Source organism: Falco biarmicus, chromosome 3 (assembly GCF_023638135.1).
Source record: "Falco biarmicus isolate bFalBia1 chromosome 3, bFalBia1.pri, whole genome shotgun sequence".
Classification (NCBI taxonomy): domain Eukaryota; kingdom Metazoa; phylum Chordata; class Aves; order Falconiformes; family Falconidae; genus Falco; species Falco biarmicus.
In genome coordinates this window covers 93,273,440-93,298,584 of record NC_079290.1, presented here as the reverse complement: position 1 = coordinate 93,298,584, position 25,145 = coordinate 93,273,440, and the positions used below count along the sequence as shown (strand labels likewise).

The window sequence follows — 25,145 nt, the reverse complement described above, 5'->3', positions numbered from 1 at the left end:
CAGTGCACAGCCTTTCAGGGGCTCCTGTTTCATGTGGCTCCTGCCTCTTCTCTCAGTAAACCTGAGGGACACCATGTTTAATAATTTTGTGTTTCCATACAATTTGATCAGGGGATGCATAGTTCCTGCTACAGAAAAATAAATACTATTCAGATTGACTCTTTCTAGGCAGGAAAAGCCTAGAATCAAATAACAGTGCAAAATCATTGCACTGTTTGAAAAAAAATATATTTTTTTTTGTTTACAACAGGGGACATCAAGGAGGATGCCTGATATCTACCTCCAGAGGTCCTAGAATCGATTGTGGAAGTTTCCCCATCATGCATAACCTTGGACCAAGAATCTTTACAGTGAAGCTCCTGCAGCCATGCCAGCAGACCCTGTTTTGTGGTTTCACGAACGCTTCTGATCTTCACAAGTGTTGAATTCAGAAATTCTGCTGGAACAATGATAGGTCAGTGTGATGGGGATAAAATTGAATCTAAAGTTGTTTTGATGCACAAAGATAATTGGGTGATTTGTTAGTAAAACATTAAAAAAAAAAAAAGGAAGAAAAGTTACTGAAAAAACGTGGTTAAAACTCTTAAAATGGGCAAAACCTTGTAAAATTTAGCAAATTGTCCATGTATAATATTAATACATGTTAAGAACACATTATACATTGTATGCATACAATCAGCTGTTTGTGTATTGTAAATATATCTTCAACAAGGGGTCTTTGTAAAATTTTAGTTCTGAGCAAAATTATTTCCCACTTGCTTTTATTGACAGCTATGTGTCAAAACCTCATGGTTACTGTCAGAAATATCAAACTTTACCACTGTCTTAGAGCATAGGTTTATTAATTTACACAAATAAAGAAGTGAGGATGGAGGAAAATCTGTAGCTAAGATTTTTAAAAAGTTGGAGGTCATTTTGCTTTGTTCCAGGGCTGTGCAAAACTGTAATATGCTTGTCAGTTAAACTGGCTTGGGGTTGTTTACCCATTCCGGGCACCTAGCCAGCCTGACTTACAAAACTGCAATTATCATGATTGTTAGGAATAGTTCCACTTCTCTAGGATTTCTTCTCCCTTGCTTCTTTTCTTCTTTGAGGAAGTCTTAAATTTTCCTGTCAGTTCTGAGGAGACCCTAATTTTCCCCTCAGGGGTTCCCACAGAGATGCAGAGGCTCTCCAGCTCGGTGACAGACATCCTTCCAGATGCAACAAGCAAGAGTGTCAATCCTTGGGATCAAATCCCTGCTGGCCCCGGCCAACAAAGCCAGGTCTTGCTGCTAGGAGACCCACAGTGTTCACTTTTTTTTTTTTTTAATTTTATGGTTTAATGCAGAATTTCTAAATATATGTCTAATTTGAAGGCTGAGAGGCTTTGGCACTTGTGTTGTTTCTCATTTATGGCCACACCGTCCCTGTGGCAGTTGCTGGTGGTTTGTCCACAAACGCTCCTGGGGTATTTTGAGGCCCCTCCACAAACACGAATTGGGAAGACAGAAGGGCACCAGGTGCTGGGCACCCAGCAGCTTTTGGGCTGCAGGTGCTGTGAAGTGCCCACCGTTTGAAGGCGCTCGGGTAACATGGTGTTTACTGCGCTGTTGCCTCCGGCCTCGCTGTCTCCAGGAAGAATAAGCAACCGCTTCTGTTGGGCTCCTAGATAACTCCTTTCCAACTCTTCCCAGTCTGCCGCGCTGGCTAGACGTAGCGGTGGATGGCTTTCGTTATCAGGCAGAGCACGCGGGAAGGTGCAGTTTCATGTTGCTGGTGTGAGCTGGGATCGCGGCTTCCTTCACGAGAAAGCCTGCGAGGTGGTGATAGCGTGTTGACGTAGCGGGGAAACCGGGCAAGTCTGTAATCTTCGCCGTGTCGTACTCTGCTGTTTTATCGTCGGTGATTTGCAGGGTCAAGTATGGCCGCAGGCCAGGCACGGCGCATGGATGCCCTTGCGCAGCTCTCGAACGGAGCTCCTGTTGTGCACAAGAGGAAAAACAGATGTAAAAGACCCTTAATCTCAGCTGTCATCCCCGCAGGGCAGCTGTGCCTCTTCCGTGTGTTCCGCGTAGGTTTTGGGTGGGATGCTCTGATTCTCCTTCGTCTGCGCAAGTGGTTTTAGTTTGTGATGAGGCAGTGGTCAGAGAGAGAAAATCCAGGGGTTATCTTGCTTGTGCCTTGTGATGCTGGGCTGCTGCTGTGTCTTCAGTGATAACCCGTTTCTGGGAGCTGCTGTGGGTCCCTGCTGTTACTGCCGGAGCCCTTCCCAGGTTGCAGCTGCTCTTCATCACTATGAACTTAGAGGAGCACTAGGAATGGTAGAGACAGGACAATAATGATTGCGTGTCAGGTTATTGCGGGTTGCTGGCCAGAAATTTTCCGTCAGGATGTTTCCTGGGTTCAACTTCTTGGGGTACACAACTCTGCTGAGGATTTCTGAAATCTCTGAATGTAAAGTCGGAGGCTCTGTGTATGTCTTTTTCTAGACACTGGCAATATTACATTTATTTTCAGCCAACCAAACTCTCAGGAACTTCTAGATGATTTTTATGGCTAATCTGTTGAATTATTTGATATACGTTAGTGTTACGGACTGCTGTATTACTTGCTTACTTGCTTTTGAAAGTTCAGTAATCAGGTGATATGCTGAGAATCGGTGATAACCGGTTCAGTGGCAAAATTACGGTTTTAATGCTTCTGTGTCAAGAACAGTCTAGAGGCAGATGTGCCACATCGCTTGTTCAGCAAAGGTTGCTCCCAAAGCATTAACTTACCACATGAGCATTGGGTGGACCTACCCTGTTAGGAAGTGTAGTGGAGGAACCGAATGGCATTTTAATGTAGGCTACCATATTTTACCTACATATAATGTGGGCTACCAAATTATACCTACATATAATGTAGGCTCCTCACGTATTTTTCAGGTTTTGAGGTATTTCATGAACAGCAGTATTGTGCGCTTACCACTTTTTTTCAAAGCTGTGTTTACAACCAATTATGTTTAAACTGTTCAATGTCTGTGAAAAAACTGTTTGCTGCGCCACCGTGTCTAAATCTGTAGCAGAACCTAAGAGGACTGAGTGCATGTGAAGAACTGCTGTCACCTTCATCTGAAAGGCTGGTAGTAAGGCTGGGGGCGTCTGCTGGAGCGGAACATGAACTGTAGGCCTTGGGGTTGCATCTTTTTAAGGATTAAGTGCAATAGCCTATCTTCATGTGCCAGGACCTTCCAGAAGCATTTGGGATCTTAAATAATTAATTGTTTATTCTACTTCAGAGCTGGGTTATGTAAGGTCCCCAAATTTCCTGCTTTATAACATTAGGATTAACAATTTGCAAAGATCTTCTGTTGAAGGATTTGGTAACAGTTCTGCTGCGCCACGGAGTAATTATCAGGAAGTTCAGATGCTTATGATTCTAGGGGAAAATAAATCCGTTCTCACGAGCTGAAATAGATTGTCCAAAATGCCCAAAAGATTGTGGAGTTGTTGCCCCTGGTTCTTCTATCAGACTGGCTGTTGTGTTTTATTTTGCTTCAAGAAAATTGATGTCAAGACCTGACTTTTTTCTTTCTCTTCCCTTGGATGCATGGACTTGTGTCATTTCTATCCATAATAGAATTTTCTGTCAGCATGAATTGTAATTCCTTTAGATACACTTTCAATTTTTAATGTAACTTCAATTTTATTCCTAGATACCATATAATGCTGGCTTCAGAAATACTTCTGTGGATGTTACGGCCCAGCTCTTGAGATCACAAAGTTAAGTCTGCAGACTCCTATTTTGATGTGATCAGTCTTGAGACGCCTACTAAGAAACAAGCAGAAGTGGATGAGGTGCCTTCCCTTTGCTTTCTTATTTTCATCCCCTTGATTCAAGGCGTCATCCAGTTTAAAAACTCTCAGCTTCACATTGTTTTAATTTTTAAAATTGTTATTTAGCATTCAAAATAATTCTTCCAGCACATAAATTCAGGATTTATCAGGTTTCCAGCTTAAATCCCACCACCCCCTTTCTAAGCACAAAGCCCATGGAGGTGGAGGTGTGGTGGAGAGAAGAAAAAGAAGAAATATGGGGATGTGCCTGTCTTTTGACATTTGAAACATGGAAAGGAAATTGTTGTTTGTTGATTTTACTTTACATCATGTAGTGCAAGCATGATTTCTGTAGAAGTGTGTGTCTCAATTATTCCTGGCTTAGCAGGTGGTTTTAGGTTTGTTTGTTGGTTTGGTATTTTTTTAATAATACTGTTTGATTTAAGATCCCAGTCCAACCTGACAAGCTCAATGAATTCCAGAAATGTTGTTTTTGTAAGAAGCAGTATCTGCATTTCACAGAAGTTGCTACTGGCAGCAGCCAGTTTACCCAGCACATGACTGGCGTGACTTTGAGGGTGGCCTCTGTGAGTGCCTTTTCTTACTGAGACAGATGGTACAGTGAATTTAGTGAAAATTAATTAGTAAGGGGGAGGCAGGGAAGACAACCAGGACTTTGAAGATTGTTTATACTCTAGGTTTTGTTTAGCAATAAGAACTTTTTGCTGGAGATGGAAGTAAAGGGTTATAATGAATGGGTCTTGGAAAGCAGCATCTAGGAAACACTCGTTTATTACAGCATTATGAGTTGACTTCTCATCCTGCAGAGTTATGTAGTTGCTCTATAGTGGTGTGTGTTTAATAAGTTATATCCAGAGGACATAGTAAAGATGTGTTACATTTGACCCAAAGGCTCACGCTATGTGCAGTCATCTTGAGTAGCTCACATGGTTACATTTCAGTATGACCACTGGTGGCTGGGTTACTGTTCAGCTTGACTGATTGAGGCAGATCTTGGGAAAAAAAAATTCAAAATTTCAAGGAACTGCTGAGACCAAAGCAAAGTTTCAGGTACTGTAAAAGGCATGGCTTTGTTTTGGTTAATTATTGCAATCCTGTTTATCCTTGAAGAAATAAATTCTTCTTCTTTGAACAAGTAACATTATTTATGCTTTTTAACAGACAGGGTAAAGATGATCCCCATCTTACCTGAAACTTGTATGTCGATCTGTACTTCTCTCTGTTCTGGGTGATTTGGTATCACCCAGCACAAGATGTTGGCTTCTCAAAGATAAAGGATTGCAGAGCCTGATGAGCCTGCAGTTCCAGCCACAGAGGTTGTTTGATGGATGACTAGCTAGCTAGAAAACAAATGCAAGTTGGTTGGGTTTGGTTTTTTTTTTCCACACATAGTGGTAAAGCTTAGAAGGGATCTCTGGAGGTCATCTGGTCCCACCCACCCCTACTCAAGGAGGGCCACCTACAGCTGGTTGCCCAGGACCATGATCAGAAGCTTTTTGAGTATCTCCAAGGATGGAGTCCCTACAGCCTCTTTAGGCAACCTGTGCCGGTGCCTGTCACCCTGACAGTAAGAAAGTGTTCCCTGATGTTTAGAGGGAACTCCTCTGTTTCTGTTTGTGCCCATTGCCTCTGGTCTTGTCACTGGGCACCACTGAGAAAAGCCTGGCTCTGTCCTCTTTGTTTTCTTCCTGCAGCTCCTTTTGACTTCTTACCTGCTGTTTCTTGGTGGCTTCTAATTCCCCTTGTTTGTTGTATTTTTCCTTGTGCAGGAGGGATGAGGAGGACCAAAAGAACTCCGTCACCATCATCTCATTTTCTATTGCACTTCAAAATCTTTGCATATCAAACCACTCTCCATCCTGTGAGTACCTCACGAGGTAATTGTATTTTGGATTTTGTTTGTTAGTAAGTCTGGTGCATGGCTTGCCAATCATGTCCCTCGCAAGTAGGAAAAAAAATGCAGACTTGTGAGCAAAGTATTTTCTAGAGAAATCAGAGTGACTGTACAGGACTGGACCATGATGATTGTGTGCTATACAGGGCCTCTCCTCCTGATACTTCTTCCCTTGGAAAGAAAAATTCACCTGTGTGCCATCTTCAGTATAACTGAGTTCCCAAGCTGTGTGACTTAAGGTTGCCAACCCAGCCTCTGCTACAGCCTTGTGAGACTGCCTGTGTGTTGACAGCTGCTGACAGTTCCTTTAGGATGGAAAATCATAATGCAAACTGTAATTGAGTTGAGGTATCTCCTCCTTCCTACTCTCTTCAGCAGCGTACTTGTCGTGTTCCAGATGAACGTTAAGTGCCTCAACTTCCACCAGCAAACCCAGGGAGAGTACAGGCTCTATTGAAGAAAGTCTCTCCTGTCCACTCGGCCAGAAATGGTTTGTTTGCTGCCCAGTTCCTTAGATGCCTGCAGTCTTGTTTTATCCACTGTTTGGGTAAAGTATGAAAAGTATCGGTGTAAAGTTAAGCAGTTTACAGCTCAGTATGACTTTAATCTCACCTAAAAAGATTACTTAATTCCCCTGAACCTTGTTTTCAGTATAATGGTGCATGGAGCAGTGTCTTTTAGCAATGTCAGCAATCCAGTGAAGGACTCACTGAAGGAAACTGCTTCACATCCTGGATTCATGCAAATTAGGAAGCTTGAACATGGAAAAGACCTGTAGGTGAGTTCAGATCTTCAGATTACCTCAAAATACCTTTTGTTGTAGGTTGGCTCTCCCAGTGCTAAGACCTTGCTGTGCTTTATTTACTCAAACTAACATATCAGCAGAAAGTGTGGTCAAGTGTACACAGGTGGCTTTCAAACAGTTCCAAGTACATTCAACCCGTGGCTCTGTGGTCCCGTTTCTTGACCAGGAGAAAAGTTCTTTTATTTACTTCCAAAAATAAACTTCAATGTGATGGAACTTTTGTGAGGAAGGCATACTTTATGGCCTCAGTGCAGTCCAGTGGCCAGTGCTGGTCAGTTTGCTGTTTGCTAGTGCCTGAGATGTTACCTATTTCAGGAAGAGAATTAGAATGTCAGATTCCTACACTGCACTATCAAGGCTCCTGTGCTCCTTTAAGGTTTTGGCACCAACACTGACAGTTGCCTTACAGTGTGTCTCTATGCTCTGTAAATAATTAAGCAGATTGTGTAGTACAGGGATGCAATCAAGCCAGTCTTGATAGGAGACTTAGGGGTCAGGACTAAGAAGGCTAAGCCAGCTGGATTTTATGTTCCAATACCCTTATTACTAATTCTACTAGCCCCTGACTAGACTTCTGACACCCAAACAGATGTGATTTGCCTTCAGGCCTGAAGGAGGAAAAAAATGAGGAAAATTTCTCCCTTGCTGGGAAAAAAACCCCAAACAAACAAAAAATCCCAACCATACAGAAACTTTCTGTATCTTCAGAAAGATACCGTTTCTATGTTCTTACATTCACCTGAACCCAACAATTCACGATGCTCCAGAATTCCCCTAGTACAAGGTGTTCATACATCACTACTAGAATCAATTGCTTCTGTGAGGCTGGGACTCCAAACCAGGTGCTTTAGAAGTGATGGTGGCTTCTGCAGCCTCCCCAGCCTTCTCCTTGAGCCCAGTCAAACCCCTGTGGCTACAGCTGCAGTCAGTCATCAGAAGCTAAAGCTGATGCTTCAGGTTAGTTTATCTATGCAGTACTGCAAATTTATGTAGGACAATACAAGCATCAGCAATGAACCAGGCTGGACAAAGACCTATGTCTCCTGTGAAGAAAAGCTTGGAAAACACTCATGTAAAAAATGTCCTAAGTCATTTTTTGTGATCTGTCAGGCCTTCTTGCTTGCTAACTTTTCTGGCTTTGTTCTATTGTGGTTTTGCAAAGACTAAACTAGACTTAACTGTAACTGTCACACCCATCAAAGGATACTTAGTGACCAATCCTGAAAAGAACAGGGCAGTATTTCCTCCAGAAACAGGGTATCTCTAGTCCAGTATGTAGGCAAAACGTCTACATTACTTATTCATAAGGACATAATTTGTTAATAGTGTGAAGTTAGTTACTGCTTTTAATATAAAGGTTGGGCAATTGCACAGTGACTCTGATAGTGTATGTGAATTTGTCTGAACTAAGGACTTTTTCCACTGAAAGGAATTTACGTGGTCACCAACTTACATCTTCAAACTGTCAGCAGCAGCACAACAGCCTGACAGATAGTAACACAAAAAATGAAGCAAGTAGAATTTTTTCAGTTGAATTGCCTGCACCTTCAACTGATTTAATTCTAAGTATCTCTAGACCCAGTCTTCTGTTACAGTGAAGTTCTTTCATGTTTAAAGAAAGCATAAATAATCCTCTAGCTGAAACAGATGCAATCTATGCCCAAATACTTCTTACAGAGGCCAGAAAAGGGACCTTTTATATAAATTTGAGTTGAACTCCAAAAGGTTTCCCATTACAGAACTGTAGGTAAGGTATCTTTCCTTCTGCCTTCAATAAAATCGAATTCAACTAAGGAATTTTCACTTTACCACATCACTGTAGGAAAAATGACCCATTTTTAAGAGATTCCAAAGAAATAATTACTTGAATTTTTTTTTTTTTGAACTGTAACAAAATAAGAGTAGAATGACTTCCTATGTCATCTTCTCCCATCAACTTCCTCTAAGAGAAAACTTCTACACAGTTTACAGCAATAAACTGATTTTCAACTTTTCATTTAACGGAAATTAAGAGCTTATAGAAGTTTAACAAAATAAAATATTGAAGTCTTTAATTTGAAAGATTTGTTTCAGCAACCCTTAAATCAGAAGTATCTTTGAAAAAGACAATTATATGAGAGAATCACATTTAAAATGTGTTAAGAAATATTAGTTTTATTTAACCAGTTTTCACAGCTGAATATTTATTCTATAAAAACTTTACAGATTGTACAGTTTATATATAGTTCAAACTACTAGAACAAAGAAGTAGGTCCCACAGATGCAAAAATACTGTACCAATCCAAGGTAAAGGCAGATTTACACACTGTACAGCTCTCCACTGGGAAGGGGAGGTGGGTCAGTTCCAAGTAAAAACTTCAAAACTGTACAAAAATAAGGTTTGATTTCTTTTTCATTCTTCATAATACATTCATTAAGATTGCAAGCACAGATACCCAAGTAATAATAGGTATCTGCGGTCAGGAATCAATAACCACTCCTGAAAGGAATGCAAAATAGGTCTATTTACACAGGGCACTCTTACACCATACTGTATATAGTGTATATTTAAAATAATAAAAAAGCATAGACAAAGAACATTAAACATCTAATATAAGGTAGTTTTTTTTTTAAAAGGAGTTTTTTTTTTTTTACTTAATAGTGTGCCAAAAGATTTTTAACTTATTAAATAATATATTCTAAGTGAACCTAAAATCTATGAACATAAAATGCATTTTTGGTGTAATACATCAATTAAACCAGCAAATAGGAAAAAAAAAAGAACCGAAAACAAAACCCAAACTGTATATAAAGTAGTATTCTCACCCAGCAACAGAAGCACTTATGTAGTTATTTAAAAAAGAACCAAAAAACAAAACAAAACAAAAAAAACCAACCAAACCCAGAGAGACTTTTAAAAAACCCACTAAAACTAACTTATAACTTAGGATATTCATACATAAGATATTCAGTGATTCACTAATACTGCAAAACAAGCTTTTTTTTTTTTTTTCTTTCTTTTTTTTCCCTTCCCCCTTGCTTTTCCCTCCCACTTCCCCTTATTCCCCTTTCCCAAGAGACAGTGGTTTCTTCATGCTATCTGGGTAAGAATTAAACATATTCCTGCCCCCTTCCTCCCACCCCTCTATACCTCCCCCCAAAAAAGGACAGAGTGTTTTCTTAGCATTAATCCTGAGCACACTCTCTTTTTGGGGATACGTGTGATTTAAGCTTAGGGTTTAATTCCCAAAAATTTTAGAATGTTCCATTACTTGAGGTATTTTAACCTTCTTCTGAGACAGTGCCTTGTATCTTAGCTGACTCATTGGGCAGTGAAAGTAAGGGCTGGCTAATACCCGTTTCAATTCTGTATTCTAATGAAAAAGAAAAACATGATTCCAGACTTCCCTGCCACAGAAAATAATGCAACACCATTCACTTTTTAATCCATTCTCTATTTGATACAGTACTAGCCAAAGATAACAAAAACTAGAGCCTTTAAAGAGATGTTTGGTAGTGCACTCTATCTTTTTTTTTTTTAGCTTGTGTGTGTGTGTCTACATACACACTGTCACACACATACTACCTTTTATATATATATATATATATATATATAAAAAAGAGACATATATATGCACACACATACACACAGGTGTGTGTATATATATCTATATGTAACAATCGGGGAGAAAGGAGTTTTGTTCAAATTTAAGTGATACAGTACTTTTAAACCCCTTGACAATAAAAGGTGGGGGGGGTGTCCACTCCTGTTCCCAAGCTGAGCAAGGGGTTAGTTTATATAGGTTTTCCTAAGATGGGCATATTTTGCTTGCCCTGATGTCCAAAGAAATACAATTCCAGTGTCAACGGGCATCTCATCAGAACTCATCAATCTTCTTCTGCAGATATTTTAACATTGAGTCCATCCCTTGTGCTGAGCCCCAGATTTTCTTCAAAACTTCACACTCCTTTTCATTTGCTTGTTCCAAGTCCACCTTCATGATATTACGTACTAAAGCTTTGGATTCTTCAAGTACCTAGGCCAAAAATGGAGTTGGCTTAGTATTATGAGAACTGAGCAACACGTGTACTTACAGGTTTATATGGATGAATCCTGAAGTTGGTCATGAACTTTTAAACTTATCAATTCATGGACATACTATGCCCCTAGGAAATGTTTCTCAAGAGTATTTCTCATAGTTTCACACAGGATTTCCTTTATGCTATACCAGCACAGTTTACAACTGCATAAAAATGTGGAAATAATAAAAAAATCTAAATCATAACTCTCTGTGTGTGTACATATGTATTTTTTTTTTTACTGATAACTAGAGAAACCTCCAACTCCATTTTGGTGAAGGCTAATCATAACACTGTTATCCAGAACTGCTCTAATGACCTTGAAATTCTTGAGCATTTAAAACAGACTGAAAAATCTCGTTTGCTTTTCCATTTAGAAAACTATTAATCTGTTTCAAAGTCCAAAATTTCTGATGTACAGAACAGTTAATTTCTGCTGCATCTCTTCTCATAAGAAAGCACTGAACACCGGTAGTTTCAGCTACCTTGTGCAACTGCCAGTAGTGCACACAGCCATGAACGCACTAGGCTTTACTCATAAAACTAAGTTCAACATAATGTCAAAGACTGCATTTATTTCCTTGGTAATTTAAAATGCAACTCAAGACATTAAATTATAACTCAAGATTTGTGTGTTTCTGTGCAGTTCTTAGGGCAACTGTTTACACTGTTGATTACAGTAAGTTGGACTTACACAACTATGTTAAAACCAAAACACACTGCAGAGTCCAATGCTGTTTTAATGTTCTTAACCACAATGTGCTACGGCATATGATAAAGAAGAGTTAGATGCAAACTTTAAAAAACATCCTCAAAACCCCAGAAACAAAAAGTTGTATAAGAATGTGTTAAAAGACATTGCTATACTAAAATGTGGTCCTTATTTCATGAAAATGGTCTTTGTTTAGGACATAATGATGTAGAATAATAAGAACTAATCTAATCATAAAAACGTTTTGTAAGAAAATGAAGGAAACTTACAACTGAATTACATGTGACAAGTTCCTTAATTCGAACCATTACTTCTTGTGTGAATGTTCCTGGCCAAAACACTTGAGACACGAGTCCTTTGGCACAAGCCTCCTGCGCAGTCAACTTCCTTCCACTGAACAACATTTCATTGGCCTGAAGGGATAAAAAGTTACTTCTGGTATGAAATGTAATGAGACAAAACTCATTAAAGGAAAAATGTTCAAAACAAATAAGGAAAATGCCTGCACTATTTGAAATAGTTTTATTTATTATAGCTCTTCCAACTTTTAATTAAAGAAAAATACTTGCCTACAGATAGCTGGTCAGTGGTGTTGACTATACTACATGTCAGTAGTTATAAAAATACAGAGGTCTATGATTAAGGGTTAAACATGAAAAAAGTCTTTTGTCATCTCCCATTCATGAATGTTCATTAGCTCTAGCTTTCTTGCAGTATTACTGACTCGTTAACTGTATATGTGGTAATACGTTATAAAGCCTGGCAGATCTGTAAACAGCAATGAATACATCAGCTTGCCATTTATAATTACATTAGTTGCAGCACTGAAATCTTTGCTAAAAATCTACTTTATCTGTAAGTTATAAAGATAATCCAGTTTTGGTAGTAGATCTGGGAACTTCAGTTTTCATAGAAAGGAACAGTTAAATATTTTACAACTAAAAATGTTTTTTAGTACTGAAAATGTTTGAAATCTAAATATATGGTTTATTTTCAGCACTTCTCAAAAGTCTTCAGCAGTATTTCATTTATGATGCAACATTTAAAATAGCTGGATCATCTTAGAATTTGACCTCCAAAACTCACCGGTTTTGGAGCGGGACATGTTCCAATTTCTGATTAAATTCATAGAACATAACCATTCCCATCTTATTCAGGGGTTCAATACTGAACTGCCAAAATCTTTCAAAAGCTGATTTAGCAGTCTTATTAAAAAGAAACACCAGTATTTAAAGGATCTTGTACATAGCTTAAAGGTACAGAACAGTACTACATTCTATACAATAAGGAGATCTCTAGTTCTGTAAATCTTTTTCATCTGTAATCAACACACACCACTATTTATCAGCTTCCCCATTAAAGCTTCATCCCACAACTACTTATGCTTTAATTCTACCTATAGTGAAGTTTCTTACAGAGTCAAACTTTTTGTCTGCAGTGACATCAACCACAAAAAAACCCCCAAAACTTTTTACTGTTTCTTAATGACTAATTTACATTGAAAATATGGCAAAGCCATTGCTGGACTCTTGAAATAGGGAAAGTAAGGCTCTTATAAAACACCCAAACCTGACACGTATAGTATTTCTGAGAACAAAATTCTGTGTTTCTTCATTTTTTCTAATACTGGAATTCTTGGTAATTATTATAGCAACTTCAAGTTACCCAATTACTGTAGGTACTGTTCTAGTATTGCCATTTCACACAGGAAGAAATCTGAACTCTCAGAAGTCTATTACTCGCCCTTTTGTAATGAAATAAAAAGCCTGGGTTCTACGGCAGTTTAGTTGCTGACTCCCAACGTGTTAAAATAAAAATGAAAAGAGGCTTCCTAGGATCTTTTACATAAATTTTATCAGCAGTACATCTCTCCTAAGTTAATATGGGAAGTTGTGATTCACATATTTTAGTTAAAAAAAAGAAAGCCTCACACTAGAGGTACAAATTATATACCCCTATAGTTGTACCTTCTGTGAAAGCAAAAATCAAATATACAAGGTTGATTAACTATCACAACTACACCTCCTGATTTTCCAGGATATAGGTGAGTAATACTAACCTGAAACACTAGCGAAAAGATCAGTGACATACACAAGTATGTCTAAAACAAGGAGTCATTTTCCTAAGGAAAAATTCTTCCAAAAATAATTTTAAAAGATACTTAACATTTATATCAAAGATCAAAAATGTGAAGTCAATCTAATTGGGAGTTAGAAAAGTCAGAACTTTAAGTCAGCTGGTCAGGTCTACATATTCTTCACATGTATCTTTGGTAGCAAGGGTGAAAACAAATGCTAGAAAACCTTAATAATCTTTTTCTATAACTCAGTAGCAACTCTTGAGTTCTCCTGAATGTGAAAAACCACGAACGATAATGGTGCAGTTATCTTATTTCTGCCAGCTGTAACACTGCATTAGCAGAAAACCTCACATGAAATGAGCACTCCCATTACTGTTCTGTTGACAAGTTTTGAAGGAAAATGTTTTGCTCTGGCATCTTCACTTTTGATCTATACACAATATATGCTGGAGTACACTGCTAAGTAAGTTTTAATCCTATAATCAATCACAAATTGTATCTGCTGTGAAAGTTAACACACTTGGTGGTTACTTTCCAAGAAATGCAATACAGCAACAGAAACGAAGACAAAAATATTTCATTAATACAAGACTCTCATTAACAACCTACATTTTCTACTCATTCTGTCTTACTCCTTTCACAGAGGAACATCCTACAGCCCTTCTCTTACAGTGAGTGCTTTGAGGCTTACAGGAGACCTTTACGGAGCATCTCAGCTCTCGTGCACTATGATCAGGAGGCAGCCCGACACCCTGGCTGTCATGTGGACTACAGGCACGATGGGATCGTGTATCCCTCATCACTGACACAAGGGCGTAAGAAATACTGCCAAGCGTGCTGGAGGCTGACAGGGAAACCCAGCATGTGAAGCCTGATCATGCAGCTCCTGTGCTTTGCATCCAAGACCAGAAAGCCAGCCGAAGAACTCCACAGCAGACGCACAATAACGTATCTCCCCAAACAGATGCTGCCTTCATCTCTATTCTAGATTATTTTCAAAACTCAAAAGCCAGGTTTAAGAATCCTTCCAAAATTCTTGGTATTCCCAATACAGTATTGGTTTTGAATCCTAAGGTCTGGGCTTCAGCTTTCCTGTAACAACAACCTCTGTTGAATGTGGTCTGTGGAAAAAACCTCCCTCCATGGCAGACCTGCTCACCAGCCAAGACTGACCTGGTAGGGAAGATTATTTCCAACAATCTTGCGACTGAAGATTTTTACGTAACTGCTGATTATAAAAAGAATGCACCGAATCTGACAAGAGTTAAATGTAGGACTAATATTGCCAAGCTAATACACTTGCAGCAAATTTTAGGATGCATTCAGAGGCCTCCATTCCTTCTTTTGTGTATTTTTCCCCCCCCCAAACACTTCTCATATCATTCATACCATCTCTTCTTTCTGCTGACTTCTATCTCCCTTTCATAGATAGAAAGCACACTATTTGATCAAAATTTTCAGTATGGATTCTGAACATAATTAATGAAATCTGCTGATTAAAGTCCAACTTTGTCCCATACAGCACTGACATTGCTACATTGCAGAGGGTTGAAGATAGTATGCAAACAGTGGCCTTTCCTCCCCCTCCCCTTTTGCACTGAAGATTCTGGAATTGTTATCACTAGAAGCTTTCAATTTAAATCTTTATATTTTAAACCAAAAGCATTCACACACATGAAAAGAGTTTACTAGGGAAGAGCTTCTTGGATTTTTTTTGTACATCTAAAGAAAGTAAAAGTAACAACCACAAGTCTCTAAAGGACGGGGATGGATGGAATGGATGGATGAATGGATGGATGGCCAAATAAAAAGGGAAAGGAACAATCAGTAGTTTGAAACATGCTAAGATATTAAAGATACTCTTATAATTATTAATCTATTTCAGTTACCTTTTCTGTTCTCTTCTAATAACTTAAATCCAGACATCACACAATTAGTCATTAGATCTGTTCAAACTGATGTTTTTAATATATCAAAGTCTGTATTTTTACATTGATAAATACTTACAGGGAAAAACTGACTTTTATAATAAACAGTAATTTAGAAAAAAAAAGGTGTAGCTACAAGCACTTGTTTTATACTGTTACTGTTTAAATTGGAGTGGGACGTAGGTCAGTTTTCAAAGAATACAGCATAAAAAAATAGTAAGAAACATGAAAATAATGTAGGTAAGATATTTTAAAATAGCGTTTTGTTACATTTGCTTCTTTCATCTGACTGGAAAGCAAGAAAAGGGGTACTAACTAACATGTAGTATGTTTTCAGCAACAATGCAAAGCGTTATTTCCCCCTCCCCCCCATCTTGTAAATTGAGTGCAAGACAAAAAAACCCAAATCCTTCACAAAGGTGGTCTGGGTTGAGTATTTCTTGCATAGCACGCTAGCATTAAACATCAACAGAGAACTACCAAGCAAGGAAGTGCGACACGACTTCTTGAGAACAAGTGCACGAAAGCTGACTTGCTTTGCATGAGACTGCTAATAGCTGGTGACACAGCGCTCTGCTATGTAACAACACTGAGTGCAGACCAGCCCGTTCTGTGCTGAATGCAAGACACTGGTGTGGCTGGTCCTCATAAGGCATCAGCTGGGAAGGTGTGTCCTGGTATGCAGGACACAACCCTTCTGCCACTGTCACAGGGCTAAGGGTGCTCGTGACGCGGGATTACGTCCCATGCCTGCTTTCTGTTCTGTGCATGCAGGTGGGGGCTAGTTTGTAACAGCATGGAGCAGAGAAACTATAAATACTTGTTTCTCATGAAAGTTTTTCATGAGAGAAAGAAAAAAAAAAATAAAAAAAGACAACACAGCAAAGGTAAAAAGTCTTAAAATCACTATGGATTATCACAACTGCATTGTGAAGCTGTCAGCCCCTACCCTTCAAGCTACTTACAGAAGCCAGGCCCATTATCCGAGGGAATGTAAGGGATGAACATCCATCTGGACTTTGTCCAAAAGTAGTGTATGGTGTCTGAAACCAAGCCTTCTCGTTAGCCCAAACCACATCACACAGAGGCAATATAGATGCTCCAAGTCCAATGGCTGGGCCATTTACTGCTACAATGATAGGCTTCTTAAACTGAATAAAAGTATTCACAAAATTCCTGAAGAGAAACAGAAACATGCACTCACTACATGAGTAAAATACACCAGCCCTTGAAAACTCAGTAATAATTCATCTCCACAGTAACATCACTTTCAAACCCAACCTGATCACCCTCCACGATGAGGTGGTTAGCTTGGTGGGCGAGGGGAGAGCAGTGGATATTGTCTAACTAGTCTTCAGAGTGAAGCTTTCAGCACTGCCTCCCTCCACAAGACCCTGAGAGTCAAGCTGTTGATGTATAAGCTGGATGAGCAGACAGCAAGGTGGACTGAAGAACGTCCGAATGGCTGGCCCAGAGCGTGCTGATCAGTGGCATGAAGTCTAGTTTGAGGCCAGCAATCAGTGTTGCACCCCAGGGGGTCAGTGCTGGATCCAGTACTGTTTGTTCAATAACTTCATCCATGATCTGGATGATGGGGCAGGGTGTACCCTCAGCAAGTTTGCCAATGATACAAACCTGGGCTGATACACTAGAGAGGCATGGTGCCGTCCAGAGGGACCTCGACAGGCTGGAGAAACGGGCTGAGAGGAACCTCATGAATTTCAACAAGGGGAAGTGCAAAGCCCTGTATCTGGGGAAGAAAAACCCCAGGCACCAAATATATGCTGGAAACCAAACAGCTGGAAAGCAGCTTGGCAGAAAAGGACCTAGGGGTCCTGGTGGACATCAAGTTGAACTTGACCCAGCAACATGCCCCTGTGGCAGAGAAGGCTTACAGTACCCTGGGCTGCATTAGGAGGAGCATTGCCAGCAGGCTGTGGGAGGTGATTCTTCCCCTCTGCTCAGCACTGGTGTCCAGCCCAGTGAAAGAGAGATGTGGAGCTACTGAAGACAGTCTAGTAAAGGGCCACCAAGATGACTAAGGGACTGGAGCATCTCTCGTGAGGAAAAGGCTGAAAGACTGTTCAGCCTGGAGAAGAGCAGGCTTGGGGGGGATCTCATCAATGTGTATAAATACCTGAAAGAAGAATGCAAAGAGGATGGAGGCAGGCTCTTTTCAGTGGTGCCCAGTGACAGGACCAGGGGCAATGGGCACAAACTGGAACACAGGAGGTCTCCTCTGAACATCAGGAAACACTTTCTTACTGTCAGGGTGACTGACCAGGCAGCCCGCAAGGTTGTAGAATCCCCATCCCTGGAGATATTAAAACCCCCTGCCTGGACATGGGCAACCTGCTGTGTGACCCTGCTTGAGCAGGGGCAGGTTGAACAAGATGACCTCCAAAGGTCCCTTCCAACCTCAATCATGCTTTGATTCTGCAAAAGCCTAGTATTTCTCCCAGCTCAGCAAAGCACAATATCTGGGCAGGTGTGGAATTAACACCCCTCCTACAAGCAGCAGCTGATACGGCACTTGTGGTATACGCACATGCCTCACAGCCCCCTCTTAGAGGAGGCTGCAGTCAAACCTCACCTCTGGGCACCAAAACCACGGTTATAGCCCTGCTTGGTCTTCACTGTGGTTATGTATGGCACTGGTATAAGGTATCCATCTACATTTTTTTAAGTGAAGGTTTATAGATATAAGTGAAGATGAGCAAAGCATTAATGAATATTTCTAGGAGACAGCGCTTCTTAATAAATAAATTTGCCTTTTAAAATTATGAACAAGCCATAAATAGTAGAGTATCACACACATCTGTAAGACTTCCCCGCCTTCACCTTCCCTCTCTTGGTTGGTCATAATGCTACCGGTGCTAGCCTATTAACTTACAAAAGCATATTCCCATCCTCATTAATCAACACAAAAATCACAATTCATTCCAGTACTCACAGAGCATGGATGCTTAAGTGCTTCTCTGTTCTCAAAAAGCAAATGCCTTCAGGAAAAAGTAAGCATATGTTTGTACATACGTACATGTACACATGCATTAGACCAAACAGAGACTTCTAAAACCTCAAAGATGAGGTGCTGACATTTGTCAGTTAATAGCTACCATACATAATTAAGAAGTTGTCCATATTTACTTCAAGTTCATGACAAATTCTGATTAGAATACAATGTACAACACACAGTTGTCAGCACTTGTAAAGCACTCCTTTGCTCTGAATGACAGATGATTTTTCATTTCATTTTTTCAGTATTAGATGCTGAAACATGGGATTTTCATCAAAATCTTAAAAAAAAAAAGGGATTTAGTGGTAGTTTTAAAGTTTGCTCTTTATCTGCACTACAGGTTTTTGTATTTCTGCAAAACAGGACATTTTTACTATATTGCATCCATCGCTAAAGGTTTTCATGCTGCTTCTTAGCTCATTCTAGTGAGCCAAAATTGATGAATGCAAAAACATTTCTGGAACCATCTTATTCAAGCTGTCATACAGACATCCCACTCAGAGACTAAAGATAATTTTAATCATATCAATATTCCAGAGAGGACCATCTCCAGCATATATATGAAATATACCATTATTATATTTGAAGACAGGATATGTAGGTGTTTTAAGTTATCTTTATCCATTTTATTAACAATGAATAGTAGGTGACAAATCAGGCTTCTGGAAGGGCCTGAATTAAGCTAGGGACAGAAGCTTGGCGTTAAGAACCTCTGTCCCCGGCTGCATCTGAAGTCACTGCGTAAGCAACTTTTACATGGAATGATTGAAAAATTTCCTTTGAAAAAAAGAACTATTATCATCTCTATGAGCCAACTGTGCCTCCAATGAAACAGGCTTTTCACATTACAAGGTCTTTTTTAGCGACATTAATAAATATTGATAATGATAATAGAACATAGGTCTCTGAAGGAATATAGATACTCTGGAAGCATATAAGAGATAATCCAAGACCGCAGGTCCTCAAAACTGATGTTCAAAAGATAAGCTACTTGTTTGTACTGTTAAAACATGTCTCTAAGATCCATACGTTTTTCCATATATATTCTTCTAGTTCGTAGTAGTTCCGCTCATTTTGTTTAATTGTTAGGTTTGGTACCTAGCATTGGGATGATGTTCACTACTATTAATCTACTCCTTTAGAATATCCATCGTTCCACTGCTCTGAATGTACTACGTGAAGTTAACTCATGCGATGCACACCTTGCATTTGTGAGATGTTTCCTGAAACCCTATGGTTGTTTAAGTCTTCAACAATTAGTTTCAAGTGGAGAAGTATTACTACACCACCAATTTTCACAGTTAAATTTTAGTAGTAAAAATAGTGAATGATGTGTGAAATGACAACCCAAATAGAAAGGGACAGGGAGTATAAAAGAAGTGTTGCACGCTATATCACGTAACAGGTAAATGTCTTAGATCTTGTTGAATGACAGGCTTTTGAAATAAGATAAACCAAGGCAGACTACAGTATGAAGAATACCCACTCAGATGACTGGAGATAATCTTACATACCTAATAGCTTCTGCCATCTTAGTGCTTTCCTTTTTTCTATCATCTGTTAAACGTCGTATAAAATAAATAAAATCAAGACCACAGCAGAAAATGCTACCAACTGCACTGAAAAGCACAAGTTTACTGTCATCTGCAGCTGCTGTGTTCAGTGCACTTTGGACTTCCTTCATTACCTGAAAAATCAAAAATTCATTAGGATCTTTGTATTCTATCATTAAAAAGTAATATACTGTTCTCCTCCTTCCCCTCCCCCTCCCTCCCCCCAGATCTTCAACATCTTTAATTTTTACTTAGGATCCACTCAACCATCATACTGGAAAAGTTAAACGGTTTTTCATTATCCAAAAATAAGAAAGTTAAAAAAAGTATTAGAAGCTTTGCATTTCAAAAAATGTAATTAGACTAAGATAATGAAATCATTAAGAAAAGATCTATTAGATTTTATCTGTAACTAAAACACTCATTCAGCATTTCTGTAATTCGGACAGCAGATGGCATATGCAACCAGTTCAGAAAAAAAGAAGAGTAATTCAGGCTAAAGCTTGTTTCAAGTTGCACTATGTAAATCACCACATCTCATAAAAGACAGAATATCTGCATGTTCAGATAACGTAGTTCTTAAACTCAGCTGAATTACACTTAAAGTCTGTTGTATGTGTAAAATCTTGCAAGCAACAACCTGAATCTTCCTGTGTGTACATCTGTGCATACGTGAGTCATAAATAAGGCAAGGATTTAGAACTCCCCCAGCACACTTCCCCCCCAAAATCAGAATTGTTCTGACCTCTGGATTTAGTGAATTATTTTCAGATGATTTTGTTGATAGCAAAATGTGTGTGAATCCATCTTGTTTTCTGACAACAATGTCTCTGTACCGGTACGCACTCTCCGTTTGTCTCACACTGAAACGTAGCCTTTTATCAAAAGGTTGATCTCTCCTGTCATCAATAAACCTTCGTTTGCTGGCTGTCACTCCTGTTACAGATGTCTGTATGTTGGTTGTACCATTGGCTGCTAATGCTTCCATAAAGGTGGATGTACCTGGAAAGGGTTTAAACAATAGCATTCTATTAATTACATTTTATTAGCTCAGCAGTTTAAAAATCCGTATTAGCATGAAAACATGCTAGTCATATTGAGAACACAGTAAATATGAAACTCAGCCCCCTGGAAGTTACTGTAATGCTACAGAAATAGACACTGTGCACAGAGCAAAACTGAAGTGACAAAGGTGTCCAACAATTCATTTTACAGTTGTAAGACAACACATGTTAAACAAGCTTAATAGACCACATACTCATTTTTAGAAGGAGGGAAAGGTTTATTTAACATTTCTAATACCAATGCACTTCAGTAGGTTAACACTCTGCTTTCTCCTTTTTACAACATCTTTCAGTCGTCTAACAGCATCAAGACTGCAAAGAGAAAGCAGGTGGCTTTTGTTTAAAACACCGTGAGAAGTTAATATATGAAAGAAAATGACACAAAATAAGCTAAATAAAGACTCTAATTGACAAGATCATATAAAACATAACACTCCTTAAAGGAAAATGGAAATGAAGAAAATACAGACTATATGTCTTTTGAGAGGGAAACAAGACCCATGCAGTAATGGGTATTTTAATAGATCCATAGACAATGAGATATTTCTTAAGTCTAAACAATTTTTGCTATTAGAATTGGCAAATAGAGCATTATGTCTTTCTGGTTTTGTTCCCAGTCACTTAAACAGACAGAATCTGAAGGCATGCAAGTAAACAGGCCATTCCTCATGACACAGAAGGGACAGGTTTTTCCGTACTCCACATTAGAAACGGAATACAAAATAATTAACGTTCATGAGAGAAAATAAGAGAACATATTGGATCTAGAATCCATCTCTATGTTAAAGTCTTCATGTAAAATCTTCATAAAGTTTGTCAGATTAAAGTAATGGAATACATGTTGGGGGGAGGGGATGGTAGGGTTAAAAAATGTTGGAAAAACATGTTACAGGCCAAGATGGGAAAGTTTTGAAAGCCTGTTCTTGAGAACTGAGGTCTGAGACTTCATTAAAATCTACTGGAAACCCACAGCTCTTATCTCACTAACAGGTACTTCAGAACATCATGCTATGATACCTTAAATTTTTAAGTACAGCTAAACTGCATATAAGTTGTTAATTAAATGCCATCAGTGGATCTTGCTTAAATTGTCATTCTCTTTCTGAATAAGCTGTGGTTTTAAAATTCTAATATGCAATGCTATGATTTTTAATTTTTGTTTGTCTTTACAAGATACTACAAAGACTTGTAGGTCCAGTGAAGACATTAAACAGGCTCACTTATATCACTGGAATATCCCATGTCTCCACATTTTAACTGTATTCAAATGTTGCTTACTTTGACCTGCATGAAGCATGAGAGAGATATTAAGAGAAAGGCGAATGAAATTAAAATTTAGAACATTATACATTTTTCCATTTGTATTTCAGAAACTGCCTTCAGCTATAAATGAAGTCTCCATATCAAATATTTTCAAATAAATCTTTGATTATGAACCTGTTATGATTAATTAGGCAAGTTGTCTATCAAAGGAACTATACAATAATAAGGTTTTATTTTACTTTTTAAAATCTTTCTTGTTGTACTAATGATTTAATTCTCTTACCACTTTTTGTGAAGTTAAAAGACAACAAGATTTTTCAATTGTTTCAAGTGAAAAGTAAGAAACTCAATTTAGTTTGTGATCAGAGGTGAACAAAATGAAATGGAAAGTTAATATTTGATGTTGTCACAAGTTTCACATTTATTCCTAAATTTTTCACAGCCTATCAGATTCCCTTTTTCATTTCAGCAGAATAAAGTTTTTATTTGATGCATACCAGAGGAAGTTGATGAGGGATGCTTTCAATACTTTTCCCTTGTAAGCCACACTATGTTGATTATATTCCTTTAAAAGAATTCCCTTCAAAGAGAATTTGCAGGAACACCACTGTTGCCCCGTATTTCATCAGCAACACAAGGTGAAATGGTATCATTGGCTGCAATGGTTTGATTTTCCATAGGAAAGGTAAATTAACACAACTGAAATCACCTCTGATTGCTATACCCTGATATAAGACTTTATGGCTTCTCCCCTAGCCAGAGTGAAAAACGTGGAGAACCAGGACAGCACAATAAACTAGACTAAGCCAAAAAGAGTCAGTAAACTTGTGTAAGAGCTTTAAGTAGATCTTTTCCCACGACTCATACTTCTAAAGACTTCCTCAAATATCAGAAAATTACTTTTGAGATGTAAGAGGCTATTATTATACACCTTGAGAGATAAAACTTCTGGCAAGAGAGACGAAGATGTAAGCACCACCAGCCGCTTTTCATGCTTACTGAATTGGCAAGAGACCACCTGAGTTTTTACACAAACTCTTGTCTGCACTTGTCAGTAGTTGCAGTTTCAAACCCCAAACAAGGGACAGCTGCAGTTCAGTGGAAGAAATCTTCTGCATCCAACTCTGAAGCACACTTTTATCACACCTTAGACTGGAATCATAAACCTGTTGTTGGCTTTAGAAACGGCCTCTGTGCAGGGAGATCTGCTCAGCTGGTGTGGATTAGAAAATGGCACCAGCAGAGTTAAAATACATTTGTTAAGTGTTTGTCCGTATCGCTGTAAGTTTGTGACCTTCTACACCTTAAAGCCTAGGAGGCTTGCTCTTTTGGCATTCAGTACTCAAATATGAAGAGACAACTCAGCGATGTAAAGCAGTACCTTCGTGCTGTATATAAATAGGCAAAGGTTGCATCACTGGGCAGTCTCAGACACGTGCTGCAGCAAGCGAGGATGAAAATAAATTATAAAAGTGCCAGAGAGAATGAACTGCATTGCCATAGATCTCCTCACATGAAAATTTTGTCTTGAGGTTACTTATTTTCAGGTTAGTTACAATTATATTTTACAATTTTAAAATATAGATTTCATAAGAAACCAAAGGCAGTTCTGCATTTTAGTGCATGAATGGAGATAGCATATCAAAGACTAACAAAACACCACAGCCCTCTCTTTCCAAGCCCTTTTTGTTTTTGGAAGGTTCAGTTTGAAAGAACAGTCAATTTACCCTGGATATTGTCAACTATTGCAGAACTATGTTTAAGAGGTAAACAAACAGCTCTTACAGTTAAGAAAACCCTTCCAACTGCAAACTGTTAATTAGTGTAATGTGGTCTTCTCCAAGGTGAAGACATACTATTACTGTGCAAAGCTTCACCATACAGATGGAAAATGAAATTAAGAGGACTATTTGGTTTCGCAGCTGCTGATCAAAACGCGGTTAACAGTCACCATTTTCATGCAGCTGCTCTTAGAGGGATAAAATAAGCTCCATGCAACAGATAAGAAAGGAAATAGTCTTAATCAAAAGGAAAACAGATACAAAATACAGAAGTTGGAAAAGGTGCAGAACAGCAAAGGTATCATCAACCCCATTCCACTGGCATATGACAGAAAAAAGCCACCTCTTCAAAATACAAAATGCCAGACTTCTAAACAGAGTTAAAACCCAAAACAAGTAACACACAACTTCACAGCAATCCAAAAGCTAAAATCCCAAGCTCTTCTCTGAGCTATTCGTGCCTCACTGTTATGGTCTCCCACATTCTTGAGAAATTCAGTTTAGCTTACATAGCAAGCCTTAAACACAAACACTCCCCCTCTCTGCAACAATACTGGGGACACATCCAAACAGGTGCTCTAAAAACAGCCAAGCCTCTTTTGCACTCTTCTTTTTGAGTACACATGAGGTACTTTTGTGTACATGAGTACACAAGTGGTGGTACTTTAATTCAAAGGTTTGTCTGACAGCGTATGCTCTTTCTGAAAGGCTTAGCACAGATGTCTAAGGAACAAGCATAAAATGGGAGGCGTGAACGATGCTGAATATTTTTCCCAGCTCCAGCCACCAGAAATTTAGCAGTTCCTCAAATCTGCATGCCCAGAACCATAGATTGCACCCAAACCCATATAATTAAATCCTTATGCCCCATGGAATGGTCCAATTTACTTCTGAACCCACTATGGTTTTGTCTTCTGAAATATCTTTTGGCAGTAAGTTCTGCACCATGCACCTTTACTTTCTTCATCCTTTTCATCACATCACTTCTCCAGATTGATTAGTCCCAATCTATTTACTCTCTCTCCCTCCAGAGGCCAGCCCAAGCCTGTCATTCTTCTCTGGGCTTCTTCTTCCTCTTCTACTAAATCTTGGAACAGGGTCAAAAAATAGCACACAATATTTAAGATGGGGACTTATAATGTGGCATATCTGAGTCTTCTCTTTTGTCC

The 25,145-nt window shown here is 38.9% G+C and overlaps 1 protein-coding gene and 1 long non-coding RNA gene across 15 annotated transcripts in view; one reads left to right on the top strand and one right to left on the bottom strand.

The window, feature by feature from the left end:
• Positions 1-219: 219 nt before the first annotated feature.
• Positions 220-14,315, top strand: LOC130145741 (uncharacterized). 11 transcript variants are annotated; one of them, XR_008820664.1, is made up of 6 exons: positions 2,262-2,455; positions 3,680-3,821; positions 5,214-5,388; positions 5,591-5,682; positions 5,862-6,493; positions 14,015-14,315. It is a non-coding gene; the product is annotated as an uncharacterized LOC130145741 (long non-coding RNA). The 11 variants fall into 11 exon arrangements; XR_008820659.1 differs by having other exon boundaries at positions 5,591-6,262; positions 6,367-6,493; XR_008820660.1 differs by lacking the exon at positions 2,262-2,455 and adding an exon at positions 490-2,053 and having other exon boundaries at positions 5,591-6,493.
• Positions 8,648-25,145, bottom strand: part of CDYL (chromodomain Y like) — a 110,780-nt gene continuing 94,282 nt past the window's right edge. For 3 of the 4 annotated variants that reach the window (XM_056331004.1, XM_056331007.1, XM_056331005.1), the window contains 5 exons: positions 20,614-20,870; positions 19,830-20,002; positions 16,265-16,475; positions 11,561-11,704; positions 8,648-10,536 (listed from right to left, as the gene is read on the bottom strand). In XM_056331004.1, the coding sequence (XP_056186979.1) occupies positions 10,378-10,536; positions 11,561-11,704; positions 16,265-16,475; positions 19,830-20,002; positions 20,614-20,870 (944 nt within the window). In that variant the 3' untranslated portion in view covers positions 8,648-10,377. Of the gene's footprint in view, positions 10,537-11,560; positions 11,705-16,264; positions 16,476-19,829; positions 20,003-20,613; positions 20,871-22,152; positions 22,217-25,145 lie in introns of all 4 variants that reach the window. The other variant, XM_056331006.1, reaches the window with a different exon arrangement.